This window comes from Engraulis encrasicolus, chromosome 24, assembly GCF_034702125.1.
Source record: "Engraulis encrasicolus isolate BLACKSEA-1 chromosome 24, IST_EnEncr_1.0, whole genome shotgun sequence".
NCBI classification, from domain to species: Eukaryota; Metazoa; Chordata; class Actinopteri; order Clupeiformes; family Engraulidae; genus Engraulis; species Engraulis encrasicolus.
The window spans coordinates 12,934,000-12,953,091 of NC_085880.1; the positions used below are offsets into that span (position 1 = coordinate 12,934,000).

Genomic DNA, 19,092 nt, shown 5'->3' on the forward strand with positions numbered 1-19,092 from the left:
TATGTATAGCATGCCCTGCAAATTTGGTAAGGATAGGCCTATATCCTGTTGTTGAGGACTTACTGCTTATTGCACTGTTATAATAAACTGAAGCCGCTTCGCCACATCTATGTCATTTTGTGACATAATTTTTCATATTTTTTGTTATTTTCATTAGCATCAGAAAACCTTGCGAATATGTAAGTGGTCCGAAGCCAGCCTGAACCGAAGCACATAATTAATAAAATTGATGTGCTTTACCTAAATTTAATGAAAAACAGATTGTGGTGTCAATTTGGGCATAATTACATCATAATACCAATTAACGACACCAAAATATTGTAATTCATAGATTTTTGGATGTAGATCATCTTCTCCAAAGTTGGTGGTCATACGACATTCGACGTGTGTGTGTGTGTGTGTGTGTGTGTGTGTGTGTGTGTGTGTGTGTGTGTGTGTGTGTGTGAGAGAGAGAGAGAGAGAGAGAGAGAGAGAGAGAGAGAGAGAGAGAGAGAGAGAGAGAGAGAGAGAGAGAGAGAGAGAGAGAGAGAGAGAGAGAGAGAAAGGAGGGGGGAGGGGGGGTAGGCCTACTATTACTACTACTGCAAAACAATAGCCCATACTGGGACTAATAAAGTCAAGTACAACAATTGATCAACTCAGAGCAAGCTGATCATAAGACAGGTAGGCCCTAGGCCAGAGGTGGGCAAAATCAGGCCCGGGGGCCACATGCTCTTTGAGTTAAATGATTGGGATTTGCCTTTCTCCTGTACTTTCAACCGTGTTTCAACCAAGTATGACAATGCAAATTTTAGCTGGCGGCTAACTGGTCTCATAGGACTCCGTGTTAGCTGCTAGCTTGGAGGTAAAATTTGCACTGCCGTATTCAGAGAACGGTTGAAAGTACAGGAGGTAAAACTCAGTAATTTAACTGAACGGGAGGTTTAATATGAGCTTGTTTCCAAAAATGGGACAGTATCATTTTAAATCCAATGTAGTTCAACCATACTTACACCTAACATTATATAAAAAAGCAAAGGGTGTTGTGAGATTAATGGAGGTCACATCTAAATATTGCAATGTGCAGGAGAGAAATAGACAACAAGTTCTGTCAGTGTACATGAGTATTTCTTATTATTGGCACATTGGCGTGTTGTCTGCGAATGTGGCCCTCAGGCCAAAATGATTGCCCACCCCTGGTCTAACAGTTCTGCTCCGTGAAGTAGTCACTGAAGGAAACTGATGCATTTTTAAAACATACACTTTTACTTTGACACCTCTAAAATACTGTAGGCCAACACATTAATATCAAATTGGTCTGCCATAAGTTAGACATGTCCAAATCAACACAACGCATCTCAGAAGAATGTAGCCTATGAGTCATCCATCCCGCCCCATTTTACAAAGAGGAAGTACCTTGGATAAACTTACTGTAGCCTACTTGAGAAGTTTGTTGAAGTAGCCTATGGGTGGTGGGACTGGCGCGTGGCTATTTTAACTCCACCAAATCTTTGTTTGATACGATGGTGAGGATCATAAACGAAGACAGAATGATCTGCGTGCTGGTGAGACTTTACTACTTTTATAGTAGAGGCAATTACAGAAAGAAGAACATGGCTGTCTGTTTGAGTTGAGAGTGTTCGCTTTTGTCAGTGTCATTTTCCCTTAATTGAGGCTTATCCTGACTTTTTGTGCTCTGTTTCTTTTGGTAATTACACAAGTCATAGGTATTTTATGACAACTAGCATGTACAACACATTGAAAGTTTGAAACACTTGCGTGTTTCTAACGTAGCGACAGTATAGGTTACTTTCGGTTTCGGTTTCGACCACTGACTTGTAAATACAAGTCAGTGGTAGGCCTACTTTCGACATACCAGAAAGTACCCAAATAAACACTGGCAAAAGGTGAAGTGTTTAAGTTACTTAAAGTAAGTCAGATTCCTGTTGCTGTCCTTTTCATTTAGCTTTCACGACATGTGAGATAATTAGTCTACAGATACCGGTAGACTTCACTTCCATTCAGTGTTGCTCAAAAGTAGGGGAGACTGCAGCTGGTTGGTTGTTGTCACATTCTTTACTATCTCATTTCAGGAAAAACAGTAGGCCTATATTGCAAGGAAACTATTTCTATTCAAAATCGATGCTTCATTTGTCGGGTAGATTTGTACAGTTTTAGATCCCATAGAATCCATTCTCTTCCAAATATATGGGTTCTCAAAGGGACAATTTTAACATTAATTAAAAATGATACAACTTTTCTAATTTCACTGAATGTGAATCTAAACCTAGGCATACAGAATCGGGAGCGTGTCTATGCTGGGCAGTCATGGGTGAGCGGTTAAGGCGTCAGACTTGCATCCCAGAGGTTGCTGGTTCGACTCCCAACCCGCCAGGTTGGTGGGGGGAGTAATCAACCAGTGCTCTCCCCCATCCTCCTCCATGACTGAGGTACCCTGAGCATGGTACCGTCCCACCGCACTGCTCCCCATGGGGCGCCACTGAGGGCTGCCCCCTTGCACAGGTGAGGCATAAATGCAATTTTGCTGTGTGCAGTGTTCACTTGTGTGCTGTGGAGTGCTGTGTCGCAATGACAATGGGAGTTGGAGTTTCCCAATGGGCTTTCACTTTCACTTTCACTTTTATGCTCCCACAGCTCATTGGTCCTCCCACATCAGTAAGACTTTTAACATACCGTACATTTTTAGGCCCATTGATACCTGCTGCCCAATGTTCCCACATGTCTAACAATTTATTCAAATTTACGCCCCATGTGCCATGGTAGGGAGAAAGGTATGTTCTCCTAGTTTACTCGGAAATGTGGCAACATGGAGTTGTGGAACATAGGGACTATATTTGAATAATTTCTTTAATATGTGGGAACATGAAGCAGCAAGGATAAGCTGTGGGACCAATGGGCTGTGGGACCAACGGGCTGTGGCACCAGTGGGCTGTGGGAACATAGGGCTGACCCCACAGAATCATCACAAATAGTCCATTTCTACTACACTCTTCAGAACTTTATAAATTCAAATGTAGTGTATTTCACACACAAACTGAATGCAAAACACCTCATGCTATGTCCAACACCATATACAATGAAAAGTATTGTGACAACCAACCCCGGTAGCAGTGTGATAACCAACCCCAACTGACATGTTTAACTCTTTCGGAGTCTAGCTCCCAGATGGATTGCCCTAGCTAGGAAAAATGAAACAATATGGTAGCTTACTCTTAATACTTTTCAAATGGCCATACTGATTTTGATGTCAACCCGTAGTGCAATGAGTGAGACGAAAAACACTGGACTTAAAAAAAAAACTTTCATGTGAAAAACGCATTAGGCTATGTTGTCTCACCTCAAGGATATATTTTTACCTGCAATATCAATGAAGATGTCCTGTGACACTAATTATCAACATTTCTGTGTAAACGGTTTTGATCAGAGATCTGACGAGTGTGACAACCGTAACTTGTGACAATCAACCCTGTTCTCCCCTATCACCCCTTAGTCTTCCTCATTATTTTTTTTGTCTGATGCTTTTGCATCTTTGTCATATTTAAACAATTCTGATCAAGGAAACTTGGTATCCAGAGCCAGAGAAAACACAAGAAATCACAAACAAACAAAAAAACAGAAGAAGAAGAAGGCTTGCGCCGAAACGCGTGGGTCTCTGCTCCCATGTTTTTAAACTTTTAAGCCATGTTTCAATAAAGGCTTTTTAATATTTTTCCACACGAAGAGTGCCTTGGACTCCCTTTTTTGACAAGATATTGTTTTTTTCCCCAACACCAAAGAGCACCTTCAAGATTTTTTCTGAACAATTCCCTGAGCACTTCGGATTTTCTCTTTAAAAACAGGTTTAATGAGCCAATTTCACACGAGAAAAAAGTCTGAAACTACATAGGCTACCCTACCTCCTAATAACTGGTTGAGCTACCCTCAGCAGCAATGTTACTCAACTTTAGAAAAATGTTTACGACAGCTTTTTCTAGTCTGAACTGTTGACTGTAGGCTAGGTTGGATAAACACAGCAGAGGTGTTAGGAATGAATGAAAGTGTCGGTGTCAACCTGGCAGTAGGCTTATTGTGTGTGTGTGTGTGTATGTGTGTGTGTGTGTGTGTTTGCGTGTGTGTCTGTCTGTGTCTGTGTCTGTGTGTGCGCGCACGTGTTTGTGTGTGTGTATGTGTGTGTGTGTACCCACATGCGTTTTGCGTGTTCCTGCTCCACACAGCTGATGAGCGTTTTGGTGACGTTCGCAAATGGGCATCTTCCTCGCCATCGGAGACAAGGTGGATGTCAGCACGGGAATTACACTCATGAAGGGAAAACCTGCTGCATGTGCCCCATGGGTAGGTCCATTGAGCCTCGCATTTGGAGGTTAACTCTATCTTTTAATAAGCCAACATATTCAGAAATGTTTGTGTGTGTGTGTGTGTGTGTGTGTGTGTGTGTGTGTGTGTGTGTGTGTGTGTGTGTGTGTGTGTGTGTGTGTGTGTGTGCGTGTGTGTGCGTGCATGCGTGCATTTTAGGTCACTATGTGAGAAGCCATTGCACCGCAGATGACAAGCACTCTACTACATGTGATTGGTGCGAAACAGGAAAAACGTACACAGCAGAAGCAAATTCTTTGAGCCGCTGCGACATATGCTTGGAATGTAATGATAAAGGTAGGTGTTCGTCTGCAATAACCACAGTGTCAGCCCAGCAAATTGTTAAGCAGCTATTATTTTAATAATACATTGTGACACAGTTAGTGGTTGGTTTGCAGATTGGTGGGTGATGGGTTAACAGATCAATACACATGCACACGTGTCACTGTCTACACACAAAATACTAACATCATTTCTAGACAATATCACAATGTATGCCTAGAGTGTGTAGCACACCTACACCAACAGTGTGTCTTTTGTAATTGGTGTTGTCCATTGTTGTACTGTATATCGGCTGCTTGATGTTGGAGTTGTAATAATGGCATTTCTTTCTGTTGTGCGTATGTGTTGTGTTTTTAAGCCAACCTGGTGGAGGACCGCAGCTGCACCCGTATCAGTAATACAGTCTGTGGCTGCGAAGATGGATACTTCTGTGAAGAGGACGACTGCAGAGCATGCCATCCCTGTAAAAGGTAAATACTGATCCACCGCCTGACATTGTTTTATATGTTGTCTATATTTGTTTTGGGTCTTTTTTTGCCATCATTCAGATAGGACGCTGAATATTATGACATGGAAGACACTGGGAGAGAAAGATGGGGAAGAGCTGGGAAATGACCCAGGTCAGACTGGAACCTGGGTGCCCAAAGGCATACAACCCTCCCTGTAGTTGGGTGCCTTAATGCGCTGCACCACAGCACCCCCACCAGCTGACATTGAGTGCATCTACACATGCTTGCGTTTGAACATATGAACACCCTTTCCCGACTTCAGTATCCCGGATAAGCCTTTATTCGGGACTTTGAGAAATCGGTATATGCTAGGTGGAGTATTCCGAAAGAAGTCGGGATACTGACGCATGTCAACACCTTATCCCGAATACAGGGGCTTCCCATAGAACGTTGTTACTGGTATCCAGGCTACACGCATTGGAAGAGAATTCTGTAATGGCCAAGAATGTAGACTGGGATATAACGCTCTGTGCTCATATAAACACCTTATCCCGAATATGATCATAACCGGGATATGCCTCATATTCGGGACACTGAACTGCATATAAACGCAGTCATTGTTAAATGAGCTACTACATTCACCCGTAGAACTTGATGACGAAGGGCTGGATGACCTCAGGCACACGGGACAGTTGGGTGAATTTAATATTTGCTAAAGAGTTGCTAGTTACAGCTGATTTGGTATAACAACGTCAGGCATTGAGTTATTTCCCACATTCTACCCTGTGATGATGTCATTAATCAACTTAATCAATAATCAATAATGCCATTAAATCAGTTTAAAGGTGCACTGTGTAAGATTGTGGCCAGAATAGGTATTGCAGCTATGCTTCTCATGAAAGTGCGTTGCCTATAATCAATTTGATCTTTTCATGAATATGGACTGTAATAAACAAGTACAAAGTACAAAGTACTAGCCTGGTGAACCAGCGCCACCCGCTGGACGGCAAAATGTTTTGTCTACGGGTGGGTCTGGCCTCGCATAATGATTCAATGAAGCCAGAATGCCAGGAATCTGGCAAACCAATTACATCGCAAAGATGTGTTTTGAATCAAAGCGGGCAGGGTTTTGAGGGAAGGTTGTTCTCATCAACAATCTTCGGATGTATTATGCATCGAGGCCAGACTAAATTAGACATCCACATTTAGTCTGGTTTATCAGGCTAACAAAGTACAGTAAGTTTTGCAGCTAAAAATGTCTATTTCTGAAAATTCTAAATGGTGGACCATGGAGAATATCCCACCTTTTAGGATTGAAAAGTGCAATTTTCCCAGTCATATTGAATGCTTAGAATGTGATGATAATGGTAAGTATTTGTTAAAAAGGTAACATTTTTGAATGGGCAGCATGCATTCTGAAACTTCTAAAAATATTACATGGTGCACAAGGTAAAATTGTAGTTTATTTCCAGAGCTGATGCTGGTATGCTTCTCCTTTTTCATGAGTATTTGCAATCACCATCAAGTCCTATGTGTCCATTATGACTGGGAAAATTGCATACATGAAAAGGTGGATCTCCTCCATGTCCACCATTTTGAATGTCCAGTAAAAGTCAACGTTCGCTATAGAACCACTTTACTTTAGTCAAATTTAGAAATGGGCAGCATAGTTGCAATGTCTACTCTGGCCACAATCCTATACTCTACCTTTAAAATACATACTTTTTGTTGAGAGAAAGTTACTGTGATTCAGATGACAAATTATACTACTAATTGTTTGATGTTGTAATATTTGTAAAACTTTCATTTGTGCTTTTCGTTTGTAGCTGTGAAACTGGAGAGGAAGTATCTATGCCTTGCTCAAAAGGAAATGATACTATCTGCAAACCTGAAGGTATTATTATTATTATCATTATGATCATTATCATTAGCTCCGCCTAGGAGGTTATGTTTTCGGTCGCCTTGGCTTGTTTGTCTATTTGTCTGTCAGCAGGATAACTCAAAAGGTAGTGCACAGATTTTGATGAAATTTTGTTGAGTTGTTGGAAATGAGACAAGGAACAGAAGTGATTACTTTTTGGTGGGGATCACAATCCGGATCTAGGATTTTTTAAAGGGCGAATTCCAGTTTCTAACTCCACAAAAACAAGACAGAAAGACTTGGGGGAAAAATAGGGTGTAACATAGCCAAATGTTTACACTTACAAATTGGCAGGATGATATGGAAAAAGTGGCCTCAGATAACATTCATCTCATAAACACAGTTTGCTTTAGTTATGCAACTACGAACAGATCTACTTATTGAGCTTCTTAATTCATTCAGAGAGCACAAACCTCTGCCAAAGGAAGCAGCTTGATAGAACATTTGAAGTCTTCCTGCCTTCTTTTTGTGGAGTGAGAAACTGAAATGTTTTGCCCTGTCCCACAATTCAATTTGTGGTCACTAGGGGCGTCTAGATTTATAGGCCAGCAATGGTGAAGAATCTTTAAGAAGGTCCTAGTTCTGGTTCATGGTCTGGAATCGGATCACCAGTTATCCTGCTGACAGAATCTTTTAAAAAGTCTTGGTTCCAGTTTGTGATCCGCATCACCACCAGAATTGAATCACTTGTTCCTTGGGTTATTACCAACAACTCCACAAAGTTTCATCCAAATCCGTTGATCAGTTTTTGAGCAGTCCTGCTGACAGACAAACAAACAGACAAACAAACAAACAAATAAACATCAGACAAACGCGACCGAAAGCATTACATCCTTGGCGGAGGTAATAAAACCAGTATGTTTAAAGGAACAGTCCTCCTTTTTAGATTTTCACATATTTGCTGTATTTCCAAGCATTATTCATGAATGTACATATAATTTTCTTCCAGTGTTTTCAGTACTCAGATTTATTGGATTAGAATTATTAGCATAGCTTAGCATAATCACTGGAAGTAAATGGGGAGCATTAGCATGAAGCCACAAGTGATAACCGGACGGGATTAAATAGCTGTTTTGCACTGTTTTGGTGAATTCTGCGTTCATTTTGTGGTTTATAATTACATTTGATGATGTTTTGTTTGCTCCCCATAGATTTGCATTGCTACTCTTAATTTGGCTGTACTGTTAAACTAGGTAATGCAAACACATTAATGAAAATGATATGCACATTCATGAATGATGCTTGGAAACACTGCAAATATGTGAAAATCAAAAAAGGATGGACTGTTCCTTTAATTAATTTGTCTTTCACACAAACGTTTCAAAAGTTGGTGATTAGGGAGCCCATTATGTATGGGTCTTCAACTAAACCGGGAATTGCACCCCTTTTCCTTTTCTTCAGTGGTGAGTAACGCCAGGAAAAAGGGGGACATTACTAGTATATGAATAACACGTATGCTGTACATGGTAACAACCAGGGAAAAAAAAGAATCATAGAAAATCATAGAAAAGGGATATTGTATTGTTCTTTTATTGTTCATTATTCTATTCTTCCTTTCTTTTTTTCTGTCTATTGTCAACATTACCTTTGGGCTAAATTGGTTCAAAATCAACAGTAAAAGATTACAATATAGATATACTGTAGATCTATCTGTATTTTTTTCGTCATCATTCAGTCAGAACGGTTCTAGTTACTTCTAACCAATACCAAATATGTACCTGGTCTTTTAGTGAGATATAATCCTATCCATTCCCATAGTGAATCGAATGACATGTGCTGCTGTGGCGCGATGGATCGTACCTGGCACTGGCAGCACTTGCTCTTTCACTGCACCGGGCATCCATGATGACCACATGTCCACTTTGCTTTTCAGGAACAAACCTACATGGGGTCATTGGTGTTGCAGTTGGAGTAGGGATAGTTATTGTTGCTGTTATTGGGTACCTTACATGGAAGAAGAAGTGGCCTTGTTTTGGTAAGTACCAATTGACAGTCAACTTTTGAACATTTGTACCCTGGTCTCTGTATGCAACACTTAATACACAGGAAATGGGAGTAAAAACTGGGAGTGGCACATTTCATAATAAAATCACTCTTATGCACATACACAGAAACACTACATCTTACAAACATAAATACATACAAGGTTAGGGAGTTGACAGAACATATTTAGTTTTGTAGATGTGTAATTGCTGTATACATTGACTTATATTCTGCAGAAGTCTTCAAGTACAGTGTACCTTGTGTACAAGAGCAAGTTTGTTCTGTGTGGAACCAAAACAAAGTGTATTTAGCTGAATAAATGAACAAATAAGTAGTGCAGTGTTCCAGTCTGTCAACTGAAACAGTGTCTTTACTCCACGCCACAGCAAAGAAGAATGATGCCGCTCCAGAGCCCAATGAGGTTTGTGCCTTTATACACAGTGCTTCATGGCCACCTTGTGGTGTCACAGTGGAAGTGTTTATTAAAGGAGGAAAAATGCTGTGTAGAGGGAAAGGGATATTATATTCTAATAACTCTTCTGATAGTTTATAAGTCACTAAATGCCTTAGGTCCTAAATATAATGTAAATGTGCTTGATCAATATCATCCTAATAGATGTCTTAGGTCTTCAGAATCTCCTCTACTGGTTGTGCCTAGGGTCAAGTATAGTCATTATGTTGCAAAATGCTGGAACCAACTTCCTCTCCAATTTAGAACTGCCCCAACAGTATCTTGGTTTTAAAAAGAAATTAAAAACAGCTTTATTCTCATCTGCCTTTGGTAATAGTTAGTTAACTAGACTGCCTGTGCAGTCGCCTTCGACTGCTTAAGGTATATCCCCAAAACGCGACGCTTCCAGTCCCCCATCATTCCTACCAGTCCCGTCCACCATTTCGTAAACGTATATGATACATACAGACGTGACATGACGTGCATAGGCTTAAAACCAAACGACTATTGTGAAAATGAAGCAAGAAATCGGGCAAATGGTAATACTGTTTTAATGGTTCAGTGGATATACCATATTAGGTACAGTGGAATAACCAGTGTAACAATATTTAATACAATGTAATTTTTTTACTTACATCATGTGTTTGTGCGTAAGTGGTATTACATGGTATTGCATATTGTTACACTGGTATTACACTATATTACATGGTATTGCATACTGTTACACTCGTTATTACACTGTACCTGATATTGCATATTGTTACACTGGTATTACACTAGTATTACATGGTATTAAATATTGTTACATTGGTTATTACACTGTACCTAATATGGTAGATTCACTGAAATGGTGAACCATTAAAATAAGGTGTTACCGGGCAAATCAATCCACCCAGTCAGAAGTTATGGGCCAAATGAAAATTCCGCCATTTTGAAAGTGTTGTCTTCCAAACTCGAATCAGTTCATGAACCTACCCTAGAGCATTCACACACAAAATCTGGGACAAATCCATCCACCCGGTCAGTAGTTATGGGCTAAAGAATAATTCGGCCATCTTGAATTCAGCCATCTTGAAAGTGTTGACCTCCAAACTCGAATCAGTTCATGAACCTACCCTAGAGCATTCACACACCAAATCTGGGACAAATCCATCCACCCGGTCAGAAGTTATGGACCAAAAAAAATTCGTCCATCTTGAATTCAGCCATCTTGAAAGTGTTGACCTCCCAACTCGAAGCAGTTCATGAACCTACCCTAGAGCATTCACACACCAAATCTGGGACAAATCCATCCACCCGGTCAGAAGTTATGGACCAAACAAAAATTCGGCCATCTTGAATTCAGCCATCTTGAAAGTGTTGACCTCCAAACTCGAATCAGTTCATGAACCTGCCCTAGAGCATTCACCCAAAAAAATCTGGGACAAATCCAAACATCCGTTCAAAAGTTATCGCGTTAACACGAAAGACCTTACGCGGCTGACGCGGACGCGGACGCGGACGCGGAGGACGCGGAGGACGCGGCGGACGCGGCGGACGCGGCGGACGCGGCGGCGGCGCACGCAAAACCATTACATCCCCGACGCTCCGCGTTTCGGGGATATAATTATCTACTATTTTTAACACAATATAGTTTATTTTTCTTGTCTTTTCTCTTTCTCTACTTGTTAGCACATTGAATTACAATTATGTATGATAATGTGTTATATAAGTCATTTTGATTGATCGATTACTTGATTGAATGAAGCTGGTTATGTGGTTTGATGATATAATTTTGTTGTGTCTGTCTTTCGTCCTTAGCCTAACGGAGGGGAGCTAGAGCCACTACAAGGTATGAGAATATACATACATTGACTTCACTGTAACACTTCACGATACATTTCTACGTTGGAAACTGTTGGTTTACGAGTAATATACGAACTTAAAGCAGATGTAAGGTGCAATATACAGTATGTTGCAAAATTGTATACCTTACTGATGTACACATACAGTATGTAGATAACTGTACTTTAATAAATAAGTAGTTATTTGAGTCAATTTTAGTCTCTATGTCGTGTCAGAAACGTTTTATATGGTATATGAATGAGTCTTTGTGAATTTACTGTATACACTAGATCAGCGGTTCCCAAACTTTTTTCCCTGCGCACCCCCTTGTACATTTCAATGTGGTTCGCGCACCCCCTGAGCGAATATTTTGGTGTGCGGATGGCCACACAAGCATGGATTCACTGTACATTCACTGCACATTATGCATATTCAGTTTGGGGAATCCTCTTTTCCAGTAGTCTAGGAGTTAAACTACACTTTAGATGGACGCTTCCAGCATACAATTCACCATACAATTAAAAATATCATATTCAGCTCACGCACCCCCTTATGCCAGGCCGCGCACCCCCAGGGGTGCACGCACCCCAGTTTGGGAAACCCTGCACTAGATAGAGAGTAGCTTTCAATCTCATTCATATCACATGTGTTACGAGTATGGTGGAAATGACGGGAATGTGGGAAGACATTCTATTTTGTTCTGCTCTGCTCTATTCAATGACAGTACATAGGTGGATCCACTCTCTCAAATGCTTCAAAACCTGTTCAAAACCATTGAACAGAGAAGAATAGAATTTTGATCAGCATATTATGTATCTCAATGGTTCTTCTATTGTATTCTGTTCTGTTCTGTTCTATTCTATTCTATTCTATTCTATTCTATTCTATTCTATTCTAGTCTAGTCTATCCTAGTCCAGGTCAGGCTATTGTAGTATTTGTAGCAATGTGTCTAATATGATTTGTCAATTTACAGGGATGGACTTAATGCCATATGTGAGGGACATCGCTGAGCATCTGCGCTTCAGTGACATGGCCAAAGTGGCGGCCCGGACGAGGATGCCCGAAGTCCAGATTCAACGTCATAGGAGTGACCATCCCCTGGAAGAAGAAGAACAGGTTGTCAGTCTCCTTAAGGCCTGGATCGAATACCAAGGTCTGGAAAACGCCAGTGGAAGTCTGATTAGGACCCTGCGCATATGCAAATTAAATGAAAAGGCCAAAACAATTCAACGAATCTTGACGGAAGCTAGAACTGCAGAACAACCTTGAAATGGTGCTGTGTAGTAGAGTGTTTCATAGGTCTGCAAAGATGACACAACACACTGGAGACCATTTGTTTTCTTTTATGTTGTAATGAATTGTAAAAAAAAGATTTTATTTTTGTATTTACCAAATGGTTATAGTGGAGACTTACAGTGTATTAGGTACAGCCACCTCTGATCTCAGGACCAACTCCCTAACCATTGAGCCACAGCAGTCCCAAGGGTTCCATCATGGTGGCAGTAGGACCCCAAGGTTTCATAAGGGCCATTTTCACCGCAGGGCCAACTCTAGCCGCGCTGTGCCAAATGGCACTGCAGCTGGTTTTCTCACCTACAGGGCCCAGGGGAGAAAGAGGGCTGGCGCTTGGTGCTAGGGGCCAGGATTCCTGGCCCAAGTAAGTCCGGATAGAGCCAGAGGCGGGCGGGGTGTAGCCAGTAGCACCAGTAATGGCATAAACACAACACAAGCGACTAGTGCGACAACGGCGACGGAAGTAATTGACTTTGTATGGATGAGCTGGCACCATACGTCATCATGAATGAATATGAATGAGTGAATATACCTTTATTGCCCCGGGGGGAATTTGTTTTGCGTTTTGGGAACACTTGATCATACAGACAATTATGACATCATACAAGGACAAGACTAAAAAACCAACAAAACATACAAAGTATTCAAATAAAAAATAAAAAGTCCTGGCAGAATAGAAATAATTAAATTATAAATCCTATATACATTTAGTATATTAAAGTTATTATATTAACTCTGTCTGAACTGAACTTGCTTCTAGGCACAAAGGATGTTAACCCTCTATTAGTTTTAAAAAATGGTAACCTGTATCTCTGTCTGTATCTGTATCTGTATGTCCAGATGGGAGGAGGGACTATTCAAAGAAAAGGGGTTGGGATGGATCATCTACTATTTTTAATGCCAAGCTGGTAGTGAACTCATCAGAGATTTGCCTGATACTTTTAACTTCTGTTCCACCCCTCCCTGCTCTTGGATTGGATCCCTATTTAGCACTTTGGGATGAGCTTCCATGCTGCCTTTCAGATTGATCGATAGACGACTGTGCATAGCAACATGTGATTTACCAGGCTACTCCTCAGTAGCACGACTGGTGACCTGGCACATCACAAGACTACTTAATAATGACTTGAAATGAAATGAGTAGTATACAGTATATCACGAAAGTGAATACACCCCTCACAGTTTTGCAGATTTTTGAGTGTATCTTTTCATAGGAAGAGATTACAGAAATGTAACTTTGACACAATGATTAGTGACCTTTTAACAACATATTTAACCGCTTAAATTTCTTGTTCACTCAGAAAAAAACAAAATACAGCCAATAATGTTTGAACATGTACTCACAAAAGTGAGTACACCCCAGATTAACATCCGGTAGAGAAGGGGCTATGTTGGCTTGAATCGTCTCAAAATGAATAAAAATCCATATCCTTGGTCTGTTCATCTCTCTTGAGACCAAGATAAACAAATTTGCTTTAGATGGTGTCAAGCATGTGTGGTGGTAAACAAGTGAGTTTTACAAAAAAGGTGTATCCTCTCATAAGCCAAGCATGGTAGTGGGACTGATATGGTTTGGGGATGCATGAATGCTGTCAACATTGGCAATCTGAAATACACCTAAAAGAAACATGCATGTCAACATGCACTGTGACTACTGAAGCAGATCATGATATTCTCCATAGGATTGCATTCAAATCTCACACCAATCTATTTAAGCCAGATGCAGACTCAAAATGTAAAAGTTCAATGCAAAGAAAGGTTGAAACGCACACTGATGACCTCCCTTGTCATCCCTTTTCATTTCATTTCATTTCGAGACGATTTGAGCCAACATAGCCCCTTCTCTACCGGATTTTAATCTGGGGTGTACTCACTTTTGTGAGTACATGTTCAAACATTAATGGCTGTATTTTGTTTTTTTCTGAGTGAACAAGAAATTTAAGCGGTTACATATGTTGTTAAAAGGTCACTAATCATTGTGTCAAAGTTACATTTCTGTAATGCTTTCCTATGAAAAGATATACTCAAAAATCTGCAGAACTGTGAGGGGTGTATTCACTTTCGTGATATACTGTATCTGGTACATTACAAAGTGACTTTTTTAAACTAGAGGATCAGTTATTGGCAATAATGAAATGAGGGTGTAAATAGTTTTGTCAATGACTATTTTTATCGGCATATAGATATATTTTTTAAATTGTGTGAAATTGTGCTGCCACTTGGTCAGGACGCCCTTTTAAAAAATCTCAACGGGTTTATTTTCCTGGTAAAATAAACGTCAGCACTCACTGAGCGCAAGTAAGTTACTAGGCCTATGGGATGTTTTTGGGTGTTATTACTTGTATTTGTGTATTTGTGTGCATCAGTATTATCACATGTCCAGAAGTGATTGTCTAAATACACAGGTTGGGGTTGAAGCCTCCTGTCTTGTCATTGCTTCAGGGTTAGGCCTACTGTTGTGTACAAACATATTATGGTCATCAGCATCATCAACAATAATAATAATTTAATGGCTATGCAAAAACAAATAATATCCTAAGTCAGGATTATTAATACATCTCACTTTGTTTGGGTTTGATTTGCATATTATCATAGTTAAAGTGTTTTCTTTATTAAGATTAAGGGGATATTTCTATTTCTTTTTTCTTTTCTTTCTTGTTTTTTTTCTTTCTTTCTTTGGTTTTAATGGGTTTGCATGTGAACTTTTCAATTACAATTCAACAGATTTTTACAGTGGTGGGTTGTTTAAGACCATAACCATCATAATGGTCTATACTGAGTGAGACTGTTTTGAATATTGACTTTAAAGCTATATTTTTGTATTTTTGGGTGAGTCGTTTTCTCCTTTTGAATAAAATAACATGTCTAAAGTAGCCTATACTAAATCAATGGTTTGGACCTTGCAGTATCACCATATGACCACACAGGGGCACTGCTGCTCACATATCAGCCAGAGATAGTGCTCATACCTTTGTTATTATCTGATGCCTGTTTTTAGTGGACAAGATTTAGCAATATATGTTTTAGCATTCAGACTGGTTTTAAAGACACTGAACCCCCGAGGTCAGGAAATAAATTGCATTGCTGATGATAAACACATAGCAGCAGCTTGTTAAAAGGAATGTCTGACATTGTTCCACAACATAAAGGCAGCCATCCATAATTTGAGGCTGAGATTGGCATTTATGTCCAGGAGTATGAGAGGACCACATGAAATGCAAAAAGCAAGCATCATACAGGGAGTCGGTTGTCAGGCAAAGAGAAAGGTTGATTCATGTTGACACATTTAAACGCAATTAAGTTATACCAAGCAAAGAGCCCGGTATATGTTTCCTAAACCCCTACTTCTTGCGCCGTTTGAATGACAGCTCTTTGCTCCGGCAGAAAAGAACCATAGGAGTCTGGCGCTGAGTGAATAATCAACCTGCATGTAAATTCTCGCAGAGTGAACTGAAAGTGGTTGTCATGGCGACAAGCCTCCCTCTCAAGGTGAAAGTCCAGGCATATGCCACAAAAGCTATTTATACATTATGACTGAGAAGGAATATGGGAGGAAATTATATATACACATGTGAAAAGTACACAGACTTGAGCAATGTATCTCAGTGTCCCCCCCAAGCCGTATGTGCTGTGGCCCCCACACGGCCATAAAGACAAGAGGAATTCAATACGACTAAAAGGCTTTTTATTGTCACTGTTGTGAAATATGTCATTCAGCTGAGTGAACTGGCAGTGAGCTACCTGTTTTTTTGGGGGGGCAGTCCCCGGTGCAGCATCTTAGTGGGTCTCCATCAACTTAAAGATGACCCTAATCAAGAGAGTGACTGCTAATTGGCTGGGTGTTTTTTTAGTGCCACCTAAATACTTTGATTGGGTGTCAGGATTTATAGGCGAATGGCAAACACAAACCAGCATGCACCATATGGCCACATGGTATAGTGAGGGTAATATTGTATCTGAGCCTGGTAAATAAGCTAGGCCTACTTGGTGTATTACTTGTGTCACCAAAGCGAGATTTGTTTTGCTTTGTATACCAGATTTATTTCTGATATAGCCTGCCTAACACCCCCCCCCCCACACACACACACACACACACATACACACACACACCTCCCTCAAAAATATATAATAATAAAGACACATATCAACACAAGCAGTACGCAATGAAAATGTATTTCATAAATCACCGTCACACAATGTAGAATTCAGTATTCAGTATATCTGAGTGCACAATTATTGGAAGTGGACCAAAGTGTTCATTGACAAATACTGCAGTACAGAATGAATAATAGCACTTTCAGAAACACTCTCCAGAGTTTTAGCTATTGCCAGTGGGCTCCCATAAGGCCATAGTACAGTATTAGGCCATCCCCCAGGTGCATAGTATTTCACTAGCGTCTTACTGTCGTAACAACTAGTGAAATGTAACCCAACACACCACACTACTCTGGTCATTCGGATATGTCAAAGAGTTAATGAATCCACCTCAAGAAAGATAAGAGAAACTACCTCGAGAAAACTGATATGAGATGCAAATATGATGTATAGGTCCCTCCCACGTCAAGTATCAAGTAGCCTACAAACAAACATAACAGTAGAATGACACAGAAAACATTAAAATATGTATAATCCACACAAACACATCAAATACCCGAAAAATTCCCTTTATCCCATGGAAAACACTGTAAACTCGAAGTGACGGAATGATTTCAAAGGAGACATCTACTTCTTAATCATACTGTCAAAGGTTTTCAGCCAGGAGATTGCAACATGCAGATGTTCCTATGTAGGTACGATCTTAATGCTGGTATATGGAGAACAAAATGAATAAATTATTCAATTTATGTACGACATGACCTTTTACATTTAATTATGCATATGTACACGACTGAATCCTAAATAACCTACAAGGATTTGAACTCCTTGCCGCTAAATAGCAGGTCACATTATCATTAAGAGAAACAGTAAGGCAATTCTGAACTATAGACATCACTGAAATATACTGTAGGTTCGGGGGGGGGGGGGGGGGGGAATGTGCAGATTGATTCTGCCACTGCCAACTTTAGTTAATGGTCTCCTCAACGCCAGAAGACTTGCTCATAAGCAGTTCTAACACTGTCCAAGAAGACTTGATTGAACTGACTATTTTGCGCTCCATAGCTCTTTCCAGACATAACAAAGCTGGCAGAGTCAGCATTGTCTCTGGGGGCTAGGCATTTTCAGTGTAGTACGCCACATATATATATCCAACATCCTCTGTGGTCGTTCCAGAACGTATACTAATGCACGACAGATGATTGATGCGGAGAATAATTCCCAGATTGTTTGAGGGTGACAGTGACAGGTGACATGGCTATTTATACAGTAAGTATGCTGGGATAATAACACCTCTCTCTCTCCCTCCCTCTCTCTCTCTTTCTCTCTCTCCCTCCCTCTCTCTCTCTTCTGCAGAGGAGAGCAAATTAGGCAACATTTAGAATGCTTTTACTGCCACAGACGGTTCCCAGCGAAGCAATGTTACATTCTCTAACTCGACGTTGCTTGTTTTTTAGTTCCCTTCTTTTTTTCTTTTTCTTCTTTTCATTTTCAAAGTGCTCAACGGATCTCAGGATTTCATAAGCATGAGATGTGGAGGAGTTGTTAGTATGCAATTGGGAGGCAGAGCTGCACCAATTCAGTGCAGAACAAAGTTGAGGTCCATTCACACGCGGCACTGAATTGGACTGAAAAGGCTGTAGATTCAGCATCAAGTCAATGAAATTCAAATAATAAAAACAACCTGCAATGCGTAAACCCATAATATACACATATTGTATGTAGCAGAATTGCTACTGAGCGTGTGTGTGTGTGTGTGTGTGTGTGTGTGTGTGTGTGTGTGTGTGTGTGTGTGTGTGTGTGTGTGTGTGTTTAATAGGACTGTAATACATCTCAACCGGTGCTGAAAATGTGACACTGTCAATTTAAAACTGAGCTATGAGACACTGATTGTTTCACCAACACATCAGAGTGATGGAAACACGGAATAATTATATAGTATATATATAAAAAACATTACAGTACACTGAAGGGTTGTGTATTGAGCAGCTGAAAAAATGTTTCCCTTCATGAGAAAGCAAAAATATGTAGGAATCCCCATCCAGTCACATGGCAATGTTTCCCTTCTTTAAAGGCAAAGGCCGACTCCAAAATGTTCACTCATGCGCCGAAGCGAAGTGAGAGTAAACATTTTGGACAAAGCCAAAGTGAAGACAAACAGAATCTATCATAAAAAGTGATGTAGTACTAACTTGCCCTCGTAGACTCACGTTTAGAGGCCAAAGTCACCCCCCACCCCACACCCCACCCACCCTTCCACCTTTTCACCCTTTAAAAAGTCCAAAGGTTACTACATTCCCATTTCTGTCCATTTAGCAGCTTAGCCATGTGTGCGGTGCCTGTCTACTGTTGGAACAGGAAATTGATAAGGTGTTGTCAGATAACAGCTAAGCCAATTTGCATGTTAGGAGTATGGCTCACTCACTGGATGTTTTATCAG

General features: G+C 40.4%; 1 protein-coding gene across 1 annotated transcript; it reads left to right on the top strand.

Moving 5' to 3' along the window:
- The first annotated feature begins 1,423 nt into the window (after positions 1 to 1,423).
- Positions 1,424 to 13,724, top strand: fas (Fas cell surface death receptor). Its single transcript, XM_063191974.1, has 9 exons — positions 1,424 to 1,544; positions 4,215 to 4,332; positions 4,513 to 4,650; positions 4,994 to 5,105; positions 6,911 to 6,978; positions 8,879 to 8,980; positions 9,375 to 9,409; positions 11,240 to 11,270; positions 12,238 to 13,724. Exons 1-9 carry the CDS (start codon positions 1,503 to 1,505, stop codon positions 12,531 to 12,533), a joined length of 942 nt encoding a protein of 313 aa, XP_063048044.1. The 5' UTR covers positions 1,424 to 1,502; the 3' UTR covers positions 12,534 to 13,724.
- Positions 13,725 to 19,092: the final 5,368 nt, after the last annotated feature.